The sequence below is a fragment of the Schistocerca piceifrons genome, chromosome 8 (assembly GCF_021461385.2).
Source record: "Schistocerca piceifrons isolate TAMUIC-IGC-003096 chromosome 8, iqSchPice1.1, whole genome shotgun sequence".
Classification (NCBI taxonomy): Eukaryota; Metazoa; Arthropoda; class Insecta; order Orthoptera; family Acrididae; genus Schistocerca; species Schistocerca piceifrons.
In genome coordinates this window covers 468,363,416-468,386,311 of record NC_060145.1, presented here as the reverse complement: position 1 = coordinate 468,386,311, position 22,896 = coordinate 468,363,416, and the positions used below count along the sequence as shown (strand labels likewise).

Here is a 22,896-nt window from a genome sequence, read left to right as displayed (position 1 = left end):
GTAATTTTTAAGAGTTATCGATACCTAGCGAAACAAGAGCTTTCTAGTATGAAAATAAACATGAAATTTCTTCTTTTATGTTGCTGCAAACCGACACTATGAGGTAATTCGTAAGCTATTGAGCTCTGTGATTGCCAATTACCTGTTTAATGAGGCGATCCGTTTCGGGATTCTGTCGCAATAGCTACTGTGAGATCAGTTTGGCAAATTACACTGTGACAAAGCAAGTACAATTAAACCAGTCACCAAGAGAAATGTGGCCGTTGCTCACAAACGGCGATGCTTCTTCGAATCAGAAAAGGTCAGCAACTCACACAAAAATAGATTGCCAAGTCTGTTGGAATTTTCGTGGAATTCCCGTAACCCATCGTATTTTTAACACTTAGCGACTGGAATGGAAACTTACCAAACGATTTTACTCCTCCTCTTGATCTGAGCTGTATTAACATAATGACGAGCGTCCTTCAGGCGGAATGATAGGCACATACCAGATACTGGTTACTCACCTACGGCTTGCCAAACTTACAATGTGTGATCGCGAATAAAATAGTTGTTATTGAGAAAAATAAACAATTGATATGTCGCACAGCACAATGGTCAGTGTATTGTCAGAAGCGGAGGATAATGCGCACGACAGGAATGCACAAGCTAGCTATGTGTGCCTTGTGAGTTGGAGATCGAAAAACATTGCCATGAAAGTAGATCTGCCTTTGTCAGCAGTACATTTCAACAAATTAAATATATCTAATCATAAGACTCTTTTAGGATATTCCTACTTTCGTAATAATACTGACCATTTTCTTCATTTCTGTAGCCACGAAGCTGACATATAACGCTACAAGTAAGGCAACAATAAAATATTTTCAGTGAATAGTTTCTGTAAAATCGTTTGAGGAAGATAACAGGTTGCCCGCGCTTCGGTTCTGTCAGCGCAGAGCGTCGCCAGTCGGCGCGTGCGAAGTACGGTGTACGCCTCGCCATATGCGCTGCACCCGCGCGACTCGTGCGGCACGTGCGTGTCGCGCCGACACCCCCGGGATAACAAGGCCGTCCAGCAGTGTTAGTGACGTCACACTAAGCGGCCCATAGCCGACGCAGCAGTCCACGGACACCTCCGTACAGACGCGCCTGATGCTAACGATCTTCTGTCCGTCATACAGAAAGGAGCGAACTATAATTCGAACCAAAGACCAAATTATATATATTCTTGTAAACAGCATAAAGGTTCATAACGAAATACCGATTACATATACGGGCAGGATTAAGTTTAATCGATTGAGGAACTTTGCCACTATTTTATAATTGTCAGAACACTATTTAGTTTTAAAACTCGCATACAGGTGGTGACAAATGCCAACTGACAGCAGGACTTAACATTTTCAAGCTATTACACTGAAAGTAAATTATCTCAAACACTGTCATACATAGCAAACCCCTCACAACTTTCGTTTACAATAAGGTAACAAGAGTTCGCTTTATCTCATAAAACACATGACTATTGTGAATTTACTCATATGTTCATGGTGACAGCTCTTTTCAAGAATTTTTACAAGTGTATCCCCAGTAATAAAGAATGGAAACAAAAGATAGATATCAAATATTCTCCTTTTAACATAGACATCACTGAACACAATATTCTGTCTTGCACTGTGATACTAAGGGACTGCTCTTTCCTTTAAGAAAAGCCTGACAATTTGAAGTTCACTCTGCTATTGAAGATACACTTCTTGAAACAATATTAAAGATGTTATAAAAGGTAAGGAAATGAAAAACAACCAAGAGCATTACATGTAAGAATGTGAGTAAAAGGCTGAGGCTCTCTTTACTTACCATTTTCAATCTCTCTACAGCTTTTCCACGTAGAAATCACCAACTGCAAGTCTCATTATTGCTGTCTGTTACTAACAAAGTGCTTTTCTATTTAGAAAACCTGACAATTTGATGTTCATTCTGGTACTGAAGATAAACACTTTTCAGAGGAATTCTAGAACCTATTCCTGCCCGTATATGCAATCGGTATTTCGTTATGAACCTTTATGCTGTTTACAAGAATATATATAATTTGGTCTTTGTTTCGAATTATAGTTCGCTCCTTTCTGTATGACGGACAGAAGATCGTTAGCATCAGGCGCGTCTGTACGGAGCTGTCCGTGGACTGCTGCGTCGGCTATGGGCCGCTTAGTGTGACGTCACTAACACTGCTGGACGGCCTTGTTATCCCGGGGGTGTCGGTCGCGCTGTAGTGTCGTGTCACGTCACACGTGCTATACGCTTCTCAATTTGCGCCTAACCTTAGGTTGTTAAGGAGTTCTTGTGGTGGGGCTGCACACCTCCACAGGAGCTGGTGACAACTGCCAGATGATTCCCGAATGACATTTTGACTCTGCAGCGGAGTGTGCGCTGATATGAAACTTCCTGGCATATTAAAGCTGTGTGCCAGACCGAGACTCGAACTGGGGACCTTTGCCTTTCGAGGGCAAGTGCTATACCATCTGAGCTACCGAAGCACGTGGTAGAGCACTTTCCCGAGAAAGGCAAAGGTCCCGAGTTCGAGTCTCGGTCTGGCACACAGTTTTAATCTGCCAGGAAGTTTCAACCGCCAGATGGTTGCCGGCGCCTGTGGACGTGCTGCCCAACGCATCCTGCATGTGCTCTATGGGATGTAAGTCGGAGGAACGAGCAGGCCAGACCATTCGCCGAATATTCTATCGTTCCAAGAGCGCCTCAAGATACGCAGTCCGATTTGGTCGCGGAATGTTATCCATAAAAATGAAGACAGGGTCGAACGCACCCCTGAAAAGATCCACACGGAGAAGGAAAATAGTGTCACGATAACGTTGACCAGTAAATCTATCTCTACATCTACGTGGATACTCTGCAAATCGCATTTAAGTGCCTGCCAGAGAGGTAACCGAACCACCTTCACAATTCTCTATTATTCTAATCTCGTATAGCGCTCGGAAAGAACGAACATCTATATCTTTCGGCACGAGCTCTTTGCCTTATTTTATCATGGTGATCGTTTCTCCCCATATAGATCGGTGTCAACAAAATATTTTTGCATTCGGAAGAGAAAGTTTGTGATTAGAATTTATTGAGAAGATTCCTTCGCAACGGAAAACGCCTTCTTTCAATGACGTCCACCCCAAATCCAGTATCTTTACAGTGAAACTCTCTCCCCTATTTCGCGATAATACAAAACGTGCTAACCTTCTTTGAACTTTTTAGATGTACTTTGTCATTCCTATCTGATAAGTATTTCTCACTGCGCAGCAGTATTCTAATAGAGGACGGACAAACGTAGTGTAGGCATTCTCCATAGTAGATCTGTTACATTTTCTAAGTGTCCGGCCAATAAAACGCAGTCTCTGGTTAGCCTTCACCACACTATTTTCTATCTATTCCTTCCAATTTAAGTTGTTCGTAACTGCAATTCCTAGGTATTTATGGCCTTTAGATGTGGCTAATTTATCGTGTAACTGAAGTTTAACGTCATCTGCAAACAACCGAAGGCGGCTGCTCAGATTGTCTCCCAAACCGTTTATATAGATAAGGAACAGCAAAGGGCCCTAACACTACCTTTGGGGAACGCCAGCATAACTGAGACGATATTCCATAAGCACGCAATTTCACTACAAGCCACTTGTGTGGTACTGTGTCAAAAGTCTTCCGGAAATCCAGAGATACGGAATCAATCTGAAATCCTTTGACGATAACACTCAACGCTTCGTGCAAATAAAGAGCTAGTTGTGTTTCACAAGATCGATGTTTTCTAAATCCGTGTTGACTATGTGTCAATAGACCATTTTCTTCGAGGTAATTCATAATGTTCGAACACGATATATGTTCCAAAATCCTGCTGGATATCGACGTTAATAATATGGGCCTGTAACTTTACGGATTACTCCTACTACCTTACTTGAATATTGGTGTGGCCTGTGCAACATTCCAGTCTTTGTGTACGGATCCTTAACCGCGCGAACGGTTCTATAAGATTGTTAAGTATGGAGCTATTGCATCGGCATACACCGAAAGGAACCTAATTGGTATCCAGTCTGGACCAGAAGGCTTGCTTTTATTACGTGAATAGGTTGCTTCAGTACTTCGAGGATATTTACTTCTGTGTTAGTCATGTTGGGAGCTGTTCTTGATTCGAATTCTGGAATATTTACTTCGTCTTCTGTTGTGAAAGTATTTCGGAAGGCTGTGTTTAGTAACCCTGCTTTGGCAGCACTGTCTTCGATAGTATCTCCATTGCTATCGTGCAGAGAAGGCATTGATTGTGTCTTTCCTCTAACATACTTCACATACGACCAGAATATCTTTGGATTTTCTGCCAGGTTTCGTTGTGGAAACTATTATAAGCATCTCGAATTGAAGTCCACGCTAAATTTCGAGCTTCTGTAAAACATCGCCAATCTTGTGGATTTTGCGTCCGTTTGAAATTGGAATGTTTGTTTCGTTGTTTCTGCAACAGTGTTCTGACCCGTTTAGTGTACTGAGCCGTGTGGCTCCATCAGCGATATTCCCGTCACGGGTATGGGTCATCTTTCCAGTGGTCTGCACAGAGCGGGCGGGGGCGCCACCTACCGGGTGGATCGGGAGCGAGGGGTAAGCTCTGGCAAGGAGCGAGTATTTTGCTTTGGGACGCCTAGCAGTAATGTCATTTGGGTAGTCTGGCGGAGAGTACAGGCGCCGTGCGAGACAGCAGGAAGAGCACATCAAAAGTTGCTGTTTATTCGGGTGACGGTACCGTAGCAAATATCGCCGGCGTGGAAGCAGTCACGTTACTGGGAAGCCGTTGGTGTATTTCGCATCCTGCCTGTCTCCTGGCACCTGATCTGAGGCGGCTGGCTTTGGCGAACAGGCAAGAGGGCGGGGGGGGGGGGGGGGGGGGGGGGGGGTTGCTTGTGCTGTAAATTGTGGCCAGAATAGACTACTTGGTTCAGTGCTGTTGACTTCATTTTCTTGGCTTGCCGTTGCTACTCGTACTGAGTCTGTCCTCAAATGTGCAAATTTAAACTTGCTTAGTACCAAGGTTGTAGTGAGAGCTGTATGTGATGTGATGATTAACATTTACTAGGGCATGGAGTGCTGATATATTCTGTAGATTGCTACTGTCAGTGTTAACCGCCATTCAAAACAGTTTGTCTTATCCTTGTCTAAGTGTGCCTGGTTATTGTATTTATATCACACAATGAAGTTAAGCTGGCCAATTGCTATAGATATACAAGGGTAAAATTTCCATGGATATGTTTTGCTGCGAATTGTAATAACATTACTGTTACTTTTCTATCTGAAGTGATGGTGTCTGAGAGACATGTGTCTAACTCTAGATGAGTAGTTTAATAAATTCTTAAGAGTTACTGAGAGGCCAGTTGTTGTTGTGTATTTAAATAGTATGAAACTGATTCTATTAATGAAAGTACAAGATTTCCTTCAATGACAATGTATGGATATGGCAATTAATTCTGAATTAATTACAAATTTAAGTGTGGCTATTTGCTGTAAGTCTTCTTGTGTTTTGTCTTGGAAGGGGGGAGGGGGGGGGGAGGGAAGCAGTCTCGATATACTGTTAACCTGTGCACTAGTTACTTGCATTTGATTTCGTTTCATCGGGACTTCTACTGTTTGTCTTGGTAGCGGGTGTGGGGTCCTAAGTTGCGTCCTGCTTGTGATGTTGTGTATTTTCCGCCCCCTCTTCCTGCACGTGCGGGCTGGCCATGTATTTAGTTCGCTCACAGCTTAATGTATAATTGGCCTTACACACGTAAGATAGTAGATTTGTACTGCTTAGCTGATGTTCATTAATAGGTTGGTTAAATCTACAGATGATGTGCTGCAGTGAATTATTGTGTTTCTAGTTACTTAAGGCAGATGTCAGTCTGTTGTAGATACCCTCTAGTTCTGGGATTTTTCGTGCCTGTTCATAACTGTTGCTGCTCCCATTTGTTGAATTCCATGAGGTTGCTTGGTCACATGAAATTTTATATTTTATATCCTACATTGTCATTTAAGTAACGTGGTTGTGTGCCATGGTATCTGATTTGTAGTTGCCTGTACACTGAATTACTTTTGCTAATACCAATCACTACAATAAAGAAAGACTACATTTCCTCATTAAATTTTGGTAAATTGTTCTTCAGGTTGATCATAGTTTTTGAGTAAATAATTTTTAATTCATTTCACTAAATATGTAATAGGCCATAAGTGCCATGTTTATGAATGTTTAAATTTTGAAGTAACTTGCTCTCACCTAAATGGTAATTTTAAAAATTTCATTGTTATTTGTCTTGTTTAGATGTGGCAAATAAATGTTCAGTGCAACTGTCGATGGTGATTGCCTGATGTGTCACTGGGTCCAGACCTACCACCCCACAGCCTGTTGTGCTGAGCTTGTGCCGTTGTGTAAAAGTTGAATTCCGTGCTGTGTTGACACATCATGTACCAAGGAAAATCAGCTCTGCCATTTGAAACTTCCTGTCAGATTAAAACTGTGTGCCAGAGCGAGACTCCAACTCAGGAGGACCTATGCCTTTTGCGGGCAGGTGCTATCCAAGCACGACTCTCGCCCTGTCCTCACAGATTTACATCTGTCAGTACCTCGTCTCCTACCTTCCAAACTTTACAGAAGCTCTCCTGCGAACCTTGCAGAACTAGCACTCCTGAGAGGAAGGATAGGAGGTTGTGCGGTAGGCTATGACGTCACGGTCGACGAAACTTTCCAGTCCTGATACATTGGGTACACCTGTACCCACCTCGTACAATTGCGACAGTTAGCCACCCATTACCATGCGAAAACGTATCATTCAGATCAATACTGAAGTTCAGTCTACATCCACAGAAGACGGCGGGTCCATCTAGTAGTGAATGTGCGGCGACGGATTTGATAGTATTCTTCTTCTTGTCAGCAGCAGATGTTGTCATTTCAACGTCTTCAATTGTTTTATATATTGTCTGTCTTGCACGACGACGATATCTTCTGTAGGGCATCTGTGGAGACATGGCTTAGCCACAGCCTGGGGGATGTTTCCAGAATCTCAATCTGCCCACGAAAGGCAAAGGTCCTGAGTTCAAGTCTTGGTCTGGCACACAGTTTTAATCTGCCAGGAAGTTTCAAATCGTCTCATTCTAGCTCTGCCATTTGTTAATTTATTTGGTATAAATCTCTCAATTGCTGCCAATATTGTTTCTTTGAGTTCAGGTCACATCTGGTTTACACTTCCATTGTTAATCTGCACGGAGTCCTCTCACCATACGAGTCTGTCACGCAACCAGGAACACTACCAATCATGTTTTGGTGGTCCTGGTGTTGTGGTGTGGGGAAGGAGAATATTGCATGTGTGTACTGCCTCCAAATGGTTGAACATGGTGCCCTGACCGGTCAGCGTCATTGTGACACTGTAGGCTACTCCTTTCCCATGTGCATCTTATCAAAGGTTCATTCGGCCCTGACTTCATTATTGTGGATGACACTGTGGGACCGTATCGAACAGCACAGGTGGAGGAGCTTTTGGAACAAAAGGGTATTCTGCGAAGGAACTGGTGTACCCATTCCTGCTACTTAAATCCAGTCGAACACAAGTGGGATGCTATGGGCGGACACATTGCAGCATGACAACACACACAGTGGACCATCCCACTCACAGAGGACCATCCATCAGTTGTCAACTGCGCTGGTGGAGTAATGGAACACATTACCACAGTAAATCCTTACTAACCTCATGACCACCGTGGGAGCACGCTGCACACTGTGCATTGCCGTGTATGAGGACTACAGACACTATGTTCTCAAAAGCATACGGACACGTGACTGAAAATGACTGTCAGTTCGTGGTGCCCTCCATCGATAATGCTGGAATTCAGTATAGTGTTGGCTCACCCTTAGCCTTGATGACAGTTTCCACTCTCGCAGGCATACGTTCCATCAGGTGCTGAAATGTTTCTTGGAGAATGGCAGCCCATTCTTAACCGAGGGCTGCACTGAGGAGCGGTATCGATGTTGGTCGGTGAAGCCTGGCATGAAGTCGGCGTCCCAAAACATGCCAAAGGTGTTCTGTAGGATTCAGGTCAGGACTCTGCGCAGGCCAGTCCATTACAGCATTACAGTGATGTTATTGTCGTGTAACCACTCCGCCACAGGCGTGCATTATGAACAGGTGCTCGATCGTGTTGAAAGAAGCAATTGTTCAACAACAGTGGGAAGCAAGAAGGTGCTTAAAACATCAATGTAGGCCTGTGCTGTGATAGTGCTACGCAAAAGAACAAGGGGTGCAAGCCACTATAATGTAAAACACAACCACACCTTAACACCACCACCTCCGAATTTACCTGTTGGCACTACACACGCTGGCAGATGACGTTCACTGGGCATTCGCTATACCCATACCATGTCATCGGGTCGCCACACTATGTATCATGATTCGTCACTCCACACAAAGTTTTTCCACTGTTCAATCGTACAATGTTTACGCTCCTTAGAGGAAGCGAGGCGTCGTTTGGCATTCACCGGCGTGATGTGTGGCTTACGACCATGAAATCCAAGTTTTCTCACCTCCCGCCTAACTGTCATAGTACTTGAAGTGGATCCTGATGCAGTTTGTAATGGTCTGGATAGATGTCTACCTATTACGCACGATCCTCTTGAACTGTCGGCGGTCGCTGTCAGTCAACAGACGACGTCGGCCTGTACGCTTCTGTGCTGTGCTGTACGTGTCCCTTCACATTTCCACTTCACCATCACATCGGAAACAAGGGACCTAGGGATTTTTAGGAGTGTGGAAATCTCGCGTACAGACGTATGATACAAGTGATACCCAATCACTTGACGACGTTCGAAGCCCGTGAGTTCCGCGGAACTGCCCGTTCTGCTGTCTTACAATGTCTGATGACTACTGACGTCACTGATATGAAGTACCTGTCAGTAGGTGGCAGTGCAGAGTACCTAATATGAAAAAGTATGTTTTATGGGTGTCTGGATACTTTTGACCACGAAGTGTACCATGTTTAAAAGCATGTCTCGCAACTGTAATGTTCAGTAGACCATCATACTTTGCGGGGAATTCATTGTGATTGTTGTCTCTGAACAGAAGTGCCATTTCTTTCCGTTTCAAAGCGTACTTCTTTCAGTTCCCTTGTGTACTATACTGTACCACTTTGACGTTTCTGTGTATGGTCCACGTTTCAGCAAGCTATGTCACTCGACAGTGGTACAACATGGGAAATCTTTTATCGTTACCTTTTGCATACCAGTGGTGTGCTCATTGACTGGCGCGACGTCATTCCGATTAACAGTGCCACCTGACGAGTAGCCTACGCCACGTGCGCCTGCCCGTGTGCGATTCGAGTGGCGTCGGTAGTGCTGGGGCGGCGCCCTGTGGGGCTGTGTTCGATTATGGACCTAGATTATGGGGCCGAGCTGGTTATCGTCCATCTCGTCTCTTTCTACTGGTATCTTACTTTGTATTTCCGCCACTAATTCGGACCCTAAATTGGCTCAAAAATGTGCAATATTTTTTCATTTCATTTATTGCATATTTAGACATGCTGCCTAGTTTTTAGAGACAGATCGTACATTGTACAATTTCTTCATGTGATAACATGAACTGTTCTTTATTCGAAGCAAATGTTGTTTTCTCCAGTACAAAGTCGAAGTAATATGAGGGTTGCCCAGAAATGCACCGCATTTTTTCTTCAACAATTCTGTATTGAACGTAATGGGAATTACACACACGAAAGAATGGTGTTATATCTATACACGCTATTTTTGCACGTAATCTCCATCTTGTTCTACGGCCTTGGCCATGGTCGCGGAGCCAGTGCTTCACTTTGCTGATTGGAAGAAGCAGCGCCAACTCCCGAGTCTTAATGGGTCTGTCTTCGCGAATGACGACATCAGCTCGTTGCAGCATGTCAAGTGTGACAGCCGTAGATGGTCTCTCCGACCGCTGCAAATCGTGGAACTCCACCGAACCGCCGTCTAATGACCTGACCCTCCGTGCCCAGTGACTAACTGTACTTCTGTCGACAGCAGACACCCCATAGATTTTGGACAAGCGGTTGTGAAAATTGACGACAGTTTCTTTCCCTGCTGTGGGAAATTCAATGACGGCACGTTGCTTGAAACATGCATCACCTACAGACGCCATTTTAAAACTCTCACTCAGGAGACTTAATATAGTACATACGTAACGTTCCGCATTCGTGACATTATTTTAGGCTGAGAGGAAAAAAAAACTGCGGTTCGTTACTTTATGGGCAACCCTTGTAATAATGAATTACAACAAAAAATTAAATTGATAACAACGGAGGATATTAAATAATAATGTTGCTGAATTGTTGAATCTGAAGGAACTTTAAAGGTGACAGGAAACGTTAGAAATGAGTTGCAGATTCCCGCCACCAAAAATTCTGACGGTGGTAGGGGATACCTCGGAAAGATTCGAGCCGTGTTACCTCCGGTGGTTCTTGTTGTCACTACGCTATGTGCCCATATCTACTGTACAAGTTTTACACGACTCCAGATAAAATAATCTGTTATGGATTATGTGCCAGGTAATTTGATCGATGAAGCTGGCCATCCGGAGTGGCCGAACGTTTCTAGGCGCTTCAGTCTGGTACCGCGCGACCGCTACGGTCGCAGGTTCGAATCCTGTCTCGGGCATGGATGTGTGTGATGTCCTTAGGTTAGTTAGGTTTAAGTAGTTCTAAGTTCTAGGGGACTAATGACCTTAGATGTTAAGTCCCATAGTGCTCAGAGCCATTTCAACCATTTGATGAAGCTGACGTCACGTCCTCTGTTTTGTTGCTTATTTCAGTTTCGGCCTCTTTCTTTGAGTTGTCTGTCATGTTGACTGTTTGTCAAGCGGAAATGGTGAAGCGTAACTGTCACTTAGACAGCTAGTATAACAGGCAACCATATCGCCCCAGTGTCACACACAACTGTTCCATTCACAAAGGTGGCCACAGATGTACCCATACTGAATCCTAAATTCATTAATTAGCGCCTGTCAGTATCTAGAAATACGCAATTAAACCTTCAAACCAATGTGGAAAGAGCACCACTGGTCAGAATGGAATCAAATTGCAACGGCGTATTATCGGAGAAGGGGGAAACGAACGGCAGAACAAAAATAGTTACGAAATGTAACAGTAGGTGGCGCTGTAAGCATCATAATTTAATAGCGGTCGACTACAAATGACAAATGCATCATACAACAATGACTAATATGTACTTTTGACGTTAAACAAACTGTACTACCCAGTGTGCATGGGTTTACAGGTGTGATACTGTTAATTACGTAAGCCCTTCCACCACAGCAAGGTCATATCCAATCGGATGGAAAAAAATCGGTTTCTAATTGTCCTGAGGCCAAAAACCGCAGAAAAAGCATCAGTCAAAATCAAATCGGATTATTAATTTCCGTGTGACTGGTGCAAGACACGTTCAATATGCTGTCCACCGTTTTGTACAACAAGTTGAAATCGAGAAACAGCATGTTCCACAACTGATCGAAGTGTTTCCGAGGTCACGTTCAGAATGTGTTAGCAATGCGTGCCTTCGATGCAGCTAAATCAGAAAACTGAACTCAACATTTATCAGACAGCCCCACAGCCTGAAGTCACACGGATTAAGACCAGGTGATCGGGATGGCCAGCTGTAGGGAAGTGGTGGCTGATAATTCTGGCATTTCCAAAATGGCCTTTCAGCGGCTGCTTGACTGGATTTACAATGTGCGGAGGTGCGCCATCTTGCATAAAAATGACCCCATCCATACATTCACCGTGTTGGAGATCTGGAATGACGTGGTTGTGCGAAAGACACTCATAGCGCTTACCAGTGACGGTGCAGGTAACAGGACAGAATACACCTGTCTCTTCGAAAACATATGGTCCTGTGATAAATGATGCCGTAAACCCGCACCACACAGTGACCTTTTCAGGATGAAGTGGTGCTGGTTGATTTGCGTGTGGATTTTCAGTTGCCTGTATTCGACAATTCTGTGTATTGACATATCCTGTCAGATGTCTGTCCACAAAATCTTCCACGGCCAATCTTTTTCCACTTTCATGCGAGAAAGAAATTCTAAAGGAACGGTCTCTCTCGCTGACAGGTCAACAGGAAGCAACTCTTGCACATGGGTAATCTTGAATGGACAGCAAAGATGGATGTTTCGTAGGACTTTACGCTCCGTGCTCACGGGTATGTCCAATGTTCGGGCAATTCTCCATGCACTACACGTTTGCACACCACCACTCGTTTTCTCCTACATTGCTGTGGCAACTGTTTTCACTGACGTCGAATCAATTCGTTTCCTCCCTCTACCAGGCTGCACACCAAAAGAACCAGTCTTTTCGAATTCCGAATCATTTTCTGCAGATCCACGGCAGTCATCGGACCAACACCTTTTTTCAAACCCTTCAGTGTCCGGTACCTCTGCAAAGCGACGTGTGCACAGTCATCATTCTTGTAATACAGCTTTACAAGCACAGCACAGCACAGCACAGCGAGATCTTGCATTAAGACAATCATGGCGAACGTCGCAGACGCGAAGGGAGGAAAAGCCGCGTACCCGGCGTGTTTATATCAACCCAGTGGGTCGTGCGCATGACAGGTGTTTTCTTTTACATATTATGACACATACAGCGGAATCTAATCAATTTTCACACTATTTTTTTCTTCTGCTATACGTGTTCCCCCTTCTCCGATAGTGGTGTTATTTCTACAGCGTTTTGAAAGTTTAACTTTAATTATAATCACACTGTATATCCCTGATAAGGAATTCGTTCAGCTCTTCTTCTTCCTGCTTTATCTCTCTTTCAGATCCCATTGTGAGTGCGACCGCGAATTCTACCGCTGCCTGAAAGATGCCAACACGCTAGTGTCCCTCAAGGTGGGCGTCATCTACTTCAGCATCCTGCGACCCCAGTGCTACGAGGAGACTTATCCAGTAGCCAGATGCAAGAGCTATTCGCTGTAAGTAGGAACATTACATCTCAATAACACTGAGGATTATTACTTTCTACGTAACGGGGTCTATGGAGCTTTCTCGTGTATTTAATGATTTTTTCTGATACTATCTAGAAGTCCTAAGAGATAATCGACAACTGATGGTTCTGCTAAACCAACGCTAATGCGAAGAAAGGACTGAGGTATCCGGGTTCGAGTCCCTGCCCGGCACCCAATTTTAATCTGCCAGGCAGTTTTAATTAAAACATCGGACACCGCATTGCAGTCACAAGTCACTAGGTGGGGTGAGGCTGAGCCACTTTTTCGCAGAATCTTTTCTTCCAGGAGCGCTATTCCGGTAAGTTATATGGGAGAGCTTCTGCTCTTGAAAAGTCAGACACAGGCACGAGCAGAAGCGAATGTACGGGGCTGTGTCGTGAATTCTGCTTGCAGGGCTCGATCAGTAACACCAACGACCCCGAAAACGGCAGGATTCCGCGTTCGAGTCCTGATCTTGCTCAAAGTTATAATCTACCAGAAAGTGACAGTTTTAATCTTCTCGTGATAAATACTGATATTAACGTTACTTTTGAGTACAATAGACGTATTTTAATGTACACTATCTAATGTAAAGTATCCGGTACCCCACTGCAGCGCGGGACTTGCCGCTAGACGTCGCGAGAGGCGGACCCGTAGGTAGGGGGTGCTGAGTCTCGTCAGCAGAGGAGCAGCGATAGCAGAGTGGGTCAGTGAGTCGGGACGCCACTGGAGGTCACGTCAGTGACAGATCCAGCAGGCACTTTTCAACTCTTTCAAAGCTGCGCAAGTCGACTGCAGATGATGTGACGGTGAAGTGGAAACGACAAGCAGTAACCAACCACAGTTCAGACCTCATGAACTGTCCGCTGTTCCGAGCAGAGTTGGAGCAGTGATAAAAGCGATTAGTGGGTACACCCCGTGTTAATGTGCACTAATACTGTAAGTGTCCGGGTATTTTTGATCAGACAGTCAACGCCTTTACAGGTGAGAAGGGACAACGGACCATTAATGCTGAAGTAGTTGCTTCACAAATTCCGGAGGCCATGACGAGAAGCGTCCCCCAATCTCTCCTTGATCGAGATGTGTGAGATGCTATAGAGCAAGTTATCAGCCCTTCACCTCCAACCACCAGTCTGTAGGATCTGCGCGCTTAGGTGCAGGCGGCTTGGTGTGGAGTATCACAGAACTATATTCGAGACGTGGACAACTCCATGCTGTACATCCCGATGCTTCTATTCACAACCAACGAGGCCCGACATCACTCTATCACATAGGTCTTGTGGCCATGTAGCACAATATACACTGATAAGCGAAGTGTGACCAGTACCTACTGCTACGTTGGATGCTACCTTGTGGCGTTGTGGGCACGTGGCTGGAGTATCAAAAGTATGTAAGCAGAGCATACACGGACGGGCGATCATTCTAGCGAAGATATAGGCAGCACATGCGGAAATCCATTGAGATAAGCCATTTTGACAAAGGGCACATTATTATTATGCAGATCCTATAAAAGTGTATCACAGAAATAGCGAACTTGATCGAATGTTCACTTTCTACTGTCGCGAGCGTCTACAGAAAAACTACGATTAGGCGCTAATCTGCTGGACGTCCACCACTCTTCACAGAACGGGGGTTTCGGAGGCTTGTCTGCTCTGTAAAGTAGGAGCAATGGTCATCTGTGACGTCTCTGCCGAAAGAGCACAGTGCTGGTGCACGCACAAGTGTTCTGTACTTTGTCGGACATGGAGCTCTACAGCAGACCGTCTCTATGTGTTCACATGTTGACCCAATGACAACGGGGCCCTCGGGAGTCGACCGTCTAACAGCGAAAACATATCGGCTCTTCGGGTGAATCACGTTTTTGCTACACTAGGTCGATGGTCGTCTCCACAAACGCTGTTATTTGGTGAGAGGCGGCTCGAAACGTACGGCACACCACGGACGCAGACTGGAGGGAGCAGTATTATGCTGTGGGAGACAGTCTCCTGTGGTTACATGGGACCTGTGATAGTAATCGAAGACACGCTGAAAGCTACGAAACATCTGCAGCCTTTCACGCTTGATGTATTTCCTGACGACGATGCCAGATTTCAGCAGTATAACTCTCTGCGTTTCGTTGCCAGAACCGTGCTGCATTCGTTTCAGGAGCGTTATAGTGAACTCACGTTGATGTCTCGGCTATGAAATTCTCCTGTTATAAATCCTATGGAAAATTTATGGGTCGCTATGGAGCACCATCACCGCGTACGCAAATCAACGGCCCAATATTTACGGGAATACATGACCTGTACGTAGACAGCTAGTATCACATATCTTCATAAACCTACCAACAAACTGTCAGATCCCTGATACGCATAATCAGTGACGTATTTCATTCCAAAGACGGACAAACAAGCTATTAAGCAAGTGATCATAATGTTTTGGCTTATTAGTGTATGTTGGTACTTCCAAGTTGACTGCAATCATTTCTTGTGTGTGGTACAAACTACCTGCATGACAATGAATGTAAAATACATTCTCGAGAAAAGAAAAACAACGCACCGCGATGTTATTATCCAAATGGGACGGAAATCGGTGTATGTAATGTACATGCATAGAAAAACAAATGATTACAATTTGAGAAAAATTGCATGATTTATTCAAGAGAAAGAGCTCCACAAATTTAGAAAGTCAATAACCAAGCGGTCAACCTCTGCCCCTTATGCTAGCAGATATTCTTCTTGGCATTGCTTGACAAAATGGTTCAAATGGCTCTGAGCACTATGGGACTTAACATCTGAGGTCATCAGTCCCCTACAACTTAGAACTACTTAAACCTAACTAACCTAAGGACATCGCACACATCCATGCACGAGGCAGGATTCGAACCTGCGACAGTAGCAGCAGCGCTGTTTCTGACTGAAGTGCCTAGAACAGCTGGGCCACAACGGCCGGCCCATTGCTTGAGACAGTTGTTGGATGTCCTCCTGAAGGATATCGTCGCAAATTCTACCCAATCATCCGTTAGATAGTCAAAATCCCTAGAAGGTTGGACGGCCCTACCCGTAATGTTTCAGAGGTTCTCACTTGGGGAGAGATCAGGCGATCTTGCTGGCCAAAGTAGGTTTTCGCAGGCACGAAGCCAAACAGTAGAAAATATAGCCGTGTGTAGGCAGGAATTACCTTACTGAAATGTAAATCGGGATGGCTTTCCATGAAGGACAATAAAACCTCTTTGTTCTGCCGCAAACGACAACCAAAGGGTCCAGCTATGAAGAGAAATGGGACAGTACACCATCACTCCTGGTTTCCGGGCTGTATGGTAGGCTACAGTCAGGTTGACGTCACACCGCTTCTGGGACGTCTCCAGATACTTCTTCGCTGGTCGTCGGGGTCACGTGGAAGCGAGACTCATCAATGAAGGCAGTTATACTCGAGTCAATGAGATTCCACGCCGAGGATGTATCTGGTGATGTCCTGGACAGAGGTGAGATTACTAACCTGACAGTCGCCCACCACGTGGCCCAGAAAACATGAGTGATGATCTGAGGTGGATCTCATTATCAGCAGGATCCCAGCGATTGTCATCCACAGCGTAGCAGTACATCGACGATATTCTACGCCCCGTTTTGTTTTCCTTGATTATAAGCCACCCTAGGCTGACATTTCAGCAAAATAATGCCCGCAGGCACACGGCGAGAGCTTTTACTGCTTGTTTACGAGTTCGTCAAACCCTAGCATGGCCAGTAAGGTCGTCGGATCTTTCTCATTTAAGGATATTTTGGAGGATTATGGGCAGGTCCCTCCAACCTGCTCGGAATTTTGACGATCTAACGCGCTCGTTGGACGGAATTTGGCACGATATCCTTCAGAACATCAGACAACTATGTGAATCAATGCCAAGTAGAATAACTGTTTTCATAAGGTTCAGAGGTCGACCAACGCGTTATTGGCTTGCTCAGATTGTGAAGCTTTTTCTGTTGAATAAACCGTCGATTTTTTTCTGATACTTTAATTATTTGTTTGTCTGGAGATGTAAGTCACATCTACCAATTTCCATCCCTCTCGGGTAGTTCGTTCATGGTGTATCATTCTTTTTTTCCCCTTAGAGTGTATTTCTGATGTCAGCTTGTAATTGGGAGATCTATACTTCCCACTCTTTTCATTTGTATATCACCAGTCTAAAAACACATAACTAAATCTTTATCAACTACTTGCCAGAGAATTTAGTGGCTGTCAGACGGTTTTAACAAGGACAGAACGAAGTTTTTATTATTCGCTCACAGTGTGTTTCACATTTGTTTACCAATCCTTTGGAATCGCGTAACACCTTCAATGACACACAATTAAAAATCTGTTTGCACGCTTTACAGGCGAGAACATATCACTTCCGTTGCATAGTTTCCCACAGCTGACCTTGCCGGAAATACCAGTTTGCAAATGCACTTGCGCCAAATCACAGGGTAATATCTACGCTGGTAAGTCGTATAAGTCGCAGAAATCGCTTTTTAACGTCGGACATAAATTATGAATTCAAGCTCTGTGAATTTAAACAGTGACAAATCTGAAGTTACCGACTTTACCGAAAAGTAGCATTCACAGAAATCATATCGCTAAGTCACAGTTTATCCTATCCTTACCGATTATACCTCCGGACTCTGCACTCTTGCCCACAGGCAGGTTGGTTGCAGGCCCTCAACAGGTCTGAGACAGAACCAGCTGTCATCAGAAAACACAACAGATCTCTACCCAAACCTCCAATGGGCTATCGCTTGACACCACTGAAGTCGCAAATGGCGGTGGTTTGGGAACAGTAAATGCACGCTGCAGGGTGTTTGGCTCGGAGCTGTCCTTGAAGTAACCGATTCGTTGCGTCATTGTGGTGCCACCTGCTGCTCAATTTGCTTCTGCAGATGCAGTACAACGCGCCAGAGCCATACGCCAAAGTCATACGATGGTCTTCCCTCTCAGTAGTGCCACGTGGCCGTTCGGGCCCGGTCTTCATGCCACCATACATTCTCGTGACCACCGCTGCCAGCAGTCAAGTACAGTGGCTACACTGCTGCCAAGTCTTTCTGCAGTATCGCAGGAGGAACATCATGCTTCTCGTAGCCCTCTTACACGACCTCTTTCAAACTGAGTGAAGTGTTGCTAATGACTCCTTGACTTAACATTAAACCACCACGTACAATTCCAAAGATGACCGTAACTCTTTGACTGTTTCAGAAAACATCGTTCTTGTGCAACGCAGCTAGCTCTTTATTCGCACAAAGTAATGGCCGCTATCGACAGGGGATCTCAAGTTGATTCCGTATTTCTAGATTTCCGGAAAGCTTTTGACACCGTTCCTCACAAGCGACTTCTAATCAAGCTGCGGGCCTATGGGGTATCGCCTCAGTTGTGCGACTGGATTCGTGATTTCCTGTCAGGAAGGTCGCAGTTCGTAGACGGCAAATCATTGAGTAAAACTGAAGTGATATCAGGTGTTCCCCAGGGAAGCGTCCTGGGACCTCTGCTGTTCCTGATCTATATAAATGACCTGGGTGACAATTTGAGCAGTTCTCTTAGGTTGTTCGCAGATGATGCTGTAATTTACCGTCTAGTAAGGTCATCCGAAGACCAGTATCAGTTGCAAAGCGACTTAGAAAATATTGCTGTGTGGTGTGGCAGGTGGCAGTTGACGCTAAATAACGAAAAGTGTGAGGTGATCCGCATGAGTTCCAAAAGAAATCCGTGGGAATTCGATTACTCGATAAATAGTACAATTCTCAAGGCTGTCAATTCAACTAAGTACCTGGGTGTTAAAATTACGAACAAATTCAGTTGGAAAGACTACATAGATAATATTGTGGGGAAGGCGAGCCAAAGGTTGCGTTTCATTGGCAGGACACTTAGAAGATGCAACAAGTCCACTAAAGAGACAGCTTACACTACACTCGTTCGTCCTCTGTTAGAATATTGCTGCGCGGTGTGGGATCCTTACCAGGTGGGATTGACGGAGGACATCGAAAGGGTGCAAAAAAGGGCAGCTCGTTTTGTATTATCACGTAGTAGGGGAGAGTGTGTGGCAGATATGATACGCGAATTGGGATGGAAGTCATTACAGCAAAGACGTTTTTCGTCGCGGCGAGATCTATTTACGAAATTTCAGTCACCAACTTTCTCTTCCGAATGTGAAAATATTTTGTTGAGCCCAACCTACATAGGTAGGAATGATGATCAAAATAAAATAAGAGAAATCAGAGCTCGAAGAGAAAGGTTTAGGTGTTCGTTTTTCCCGCGCGCTGTTCGGGAGTGGAATGGTAGAGAGATAGTATGATTGTGGTTCGACGAACCCTCTGCCAAGCACTTAAATGTGAATTGCAGAGTAGTCATGTAGATCTAGATGTAGACTTAAACTGCCCACTACCTCACATGCTCACGTTCCGAGACATAGTGTTTGCTGTCTTACTCTTTTGATTGGTCCCCTCAACAAAACCCATACAACCGAGGTCCCTTTGGTCGATCGGCTGCTGTACCGTCATCCACTACCGTGATAGGTCCTTCAAGATGAATGTCCGATATGGTAGACTTCGGAAACGACAAACATTACTTACGAAAGCGATGTAACACTTTACAACAACAGTTCACATCCATGTGACGTTTACAGAAAACCTCATGTTTGCCGGAGCCGCTACAGTTACATGACTACTGCAGATATCACAGAGGTTTCGAAACATCACCGTGAACGGTTCCCTATACTCTTGTGCCTCGGCTTGTCGGTAACGTGACTTCCGGCTTTACTATCTCGCTGCACAGTACGCACCTGTTTCAGCGAGGACCATGAGTCAGGAAAGTGTTATTTTTCCCTGCAATCGAGATATGATCGCATCTACATGACATTCACTTCTACGTGAGTACTCTGCAGTTCGCACTTAGTGGGCGGCAGAGGGTTCATCGGACCATTTTCACACTGTCTCTTTACTGTTCTACTCTCGAACAGCATGCGAGAAAAACGATCAGTTGTGTCTTACTGTGCTAGCCCCGATTTCTCTTATTTTATTACGCTGATTATTTCTCCCCATGTAAGAGGAGGGAGCCAACGGCCTTGCCGCAGTGGTACCACCAGTTCCCGTCAGATCGCCGAAGTTAAGAGCTTTCGGGCTGGGCTAGCACTTGGATGGGTGACCAACCGGCCTGCCGAGCGCTGTTGGCAAGCGGGGTGCACTCAGCCCTTGTGAGGCAAACTGAGGAGCTACTTGATTAAGAAGTAGCGGCCCCGGTCTCGGAAACTGATATACGGCCGGGAGAGCGGTATGCTGACCACATGCCCCTCCATGTCCGCCTCCAGTATGCCTGTGGGCTGAGGATGACACGGCGGCCGGTCGGTGCCGTTGGGCTTTCCAAGGCCTATTCGAACGGAGTCAGTTAGTTAGTTATCAAAGAGGAGAGGAAAGATGGATACTGAGACTTCTTGAAAAGATCTCGGCCTAACGAATAACGCATTTATTTTAATTATTGCTACTCCAGCTCGAGTATCATTTTCGTGACACCCTCTCTTATTTCACAACAGCACAAACCGAGCTACCCTTCTTTGAACTTCTTCGATATTCTCCGTCAATCTGATACGATAAGGGTACCGTACCGCTCTGCAGTTCTCTAGCAGAGGAGGAATCTCTTTGACAGATTTGTTACATCTACTAAGTGTTCTGCTAGTGGAATGCAGTCTTTTGTTCGCCTTTCCCTGAACATTATCCATGTGATCGTTCCAAATTAAGTTGTTCGTAGTTATAATCCTTAGATATGTTGTTGAAATAGCGCTTAGACTTGTGTGATTTATCATGTAACCGAAATCTGACGGATTTCTTTTCGTACTCATGTGGATGACCTCACACTTTGCAGTGTTTGTGGCCCATTCCCACTTTTCGTACGACGCAGGTAGCTTCTCTAAATCATATTCCAATTGGTTTTGATCATGTGATGACTTTATTCCTACCCCGAATGAACCAAGGACCCTGCCGTTGGTGAGGAGGCTTGCGTGCCTCAGCGATAAAGATGGCCGTTCCGTAGATGGAACCACAACGGAGGGGTATCTGTTGACAGGCCAGACAAACGTGTGGTTCGTGAAGAGGGGCAGCAGCCTTTTCAGTAGTTACAGGGGCAAGAGTCTGGATGATTGACTGGTCTGGCCTTGCAACACTAACCAAAACGGCCTTGCTGTGCTGGTAGTGCGAACGGCTGAAAGCAAGGCGAAACTACAGCCGTAATTTTTCTCGAGGGCATGCAGCTTTATTGTACGGTCCTCTTGGGTAAAATATTCCGGAGGTAAAATAGTCCCCCATTCGGATCTCCGGGCGGAGACTACTCAGGAGGACGTCGTTATCAGGAGAAAGAGAACTGGCGTTCTACGGATCGGAGCGTGGAATGTCAGATCCCTTAATCGGGCAGGTAGGCTAGAAAATTTAAAAAGGGAAATAGATAGGTTGAAGTTAGATATAGTGGGAATTAGTGAAGTTCGGTGGCAGGAAGAACAAGACTTTTGGTCAGGTGAATACAGGGTTGTAAATACAAAATCAAATAGGGGTAATGTAGGAGTAGGTTTAATAATGAATAAAAAAATAGGAGTGCGTGTAAGCTACTACAAACAGCAAAGTGCACGCATTATTGTGGCCAAGATAGACACGAAGCCCATGCCTGCTACAGTAGTACAAGTTTATATGCCAACTAGCTCTGCAGATGATGAAGAAACTGATGAAATGTATGATGAGATAAAAGAAATTATTCAGGTAGTGAAGAGAGACGAAAATTTAATAGTCATGGGTGACTGGAATTTGAGAGTAGGAAAAGGGAGAGAGGAAACATAGTGGGTGAATATGGATTGGGGGAGAGAAATGAACGAGGAAGCCGTCTTGTTCAATTTTGCACAGAGCATAACTTAAGTATAGCTAACACTTGGTTCAAGAATCATAAAAGAAGGTTGTATACATGGAAGAATCCTGGAGATACTAGAAGGTATCAGATAGGTTATATAATGGTAAGACAGAGATTTAGGAACCAGATTTTAAATTGTAAGACATTTCCAGAGGCAGATGTGGATTCTGACCACAATCTATTGGTTATAAACTGTAGATTAAAACTGACGAAACTGCAAAAAGGTGGGAATTTAAGAAGATGGGACCTGGTTAAACTGAAAGAACTAGAGGTTGTACAGGGTTTCAGGGAGAGCATAATGGAACAATTGACAGGAATGGGGGAAAGAAATACAGTAGAAGACGAATGGGTAGCTCTGAGGGATGAAGTAGTGAAGGCAGCAGAGGATCAAGTAGGTAAAAAGACGAGGGATAATAGAGATCCTTGGGTAACAGAAGAAATATTGAATTTAATTGATGAAAGGAGAAAATATAAAAACGCAGTAAATGAAGCAGGCAAAAAGGAATACAAACGTCTCAAAAATGAGATCGACAGGAAGTGCAAAATGGTTAAGCAGGGATGGCTAGAGGACAAATGTAGGGATGTAGAGGCTTATCTCACTAGGGGTAAGATAGATACTGCTTACAGGAAATTTAAAGAGACCTTTGGAGAAAAGAGAACCACTTGTATGAATATCAAGAGCTCAGATGGAAACCTAGTTCTAATCAAAGAAGGGAAAGCAGAAAGATGGAAGGAGTATATAGAGGGTCTATACAAGGGCGATGTACTTGAGGACAATATAATGGAAATGGAAGAGGATGTAGATGAAGACGAAATGGGAGATACGATATTGCGTGAAGAGTTTGACAGAGCACTGAAAGACCTGAGTCGAAACAAGGCCCCCGGAGTAGACAACATTCCATTGGAACTACTGACGTCCTTGAGAGAGCCAGTCATGACAAAACTCTACCATCTGGTGAGCAAGATGTATGAGACAGGCGAAATACCCTCAGACTTCAAGAAGAATATAATAATTCCAA

At 44.7% G+C, this 22,896-nt stretch overlaps 1 protein-coding gene across 1 annotated transcript in view; it reads left to right on the top strand.

Annotated features, from left to right (window-relative positions):
- The window catches only part of LOC124712464 (phospholipase A2-like), a 72,526-nt gene that overhangs the window by 39,992 nt on the left and 9,638 nt on the right, over positions 1-22,896 (top strand). Inside the window, exon 6 of the mRNA XM_047242760.1 lies at positions 12,824-12,976. Coding sequence (XP_047098716.1) covers positions 12,824-12,976 — 153 coding nt within the window. The remainder of the gene's footprint in view (positions 1-12,823; positions 12,977-22,896) is intronic.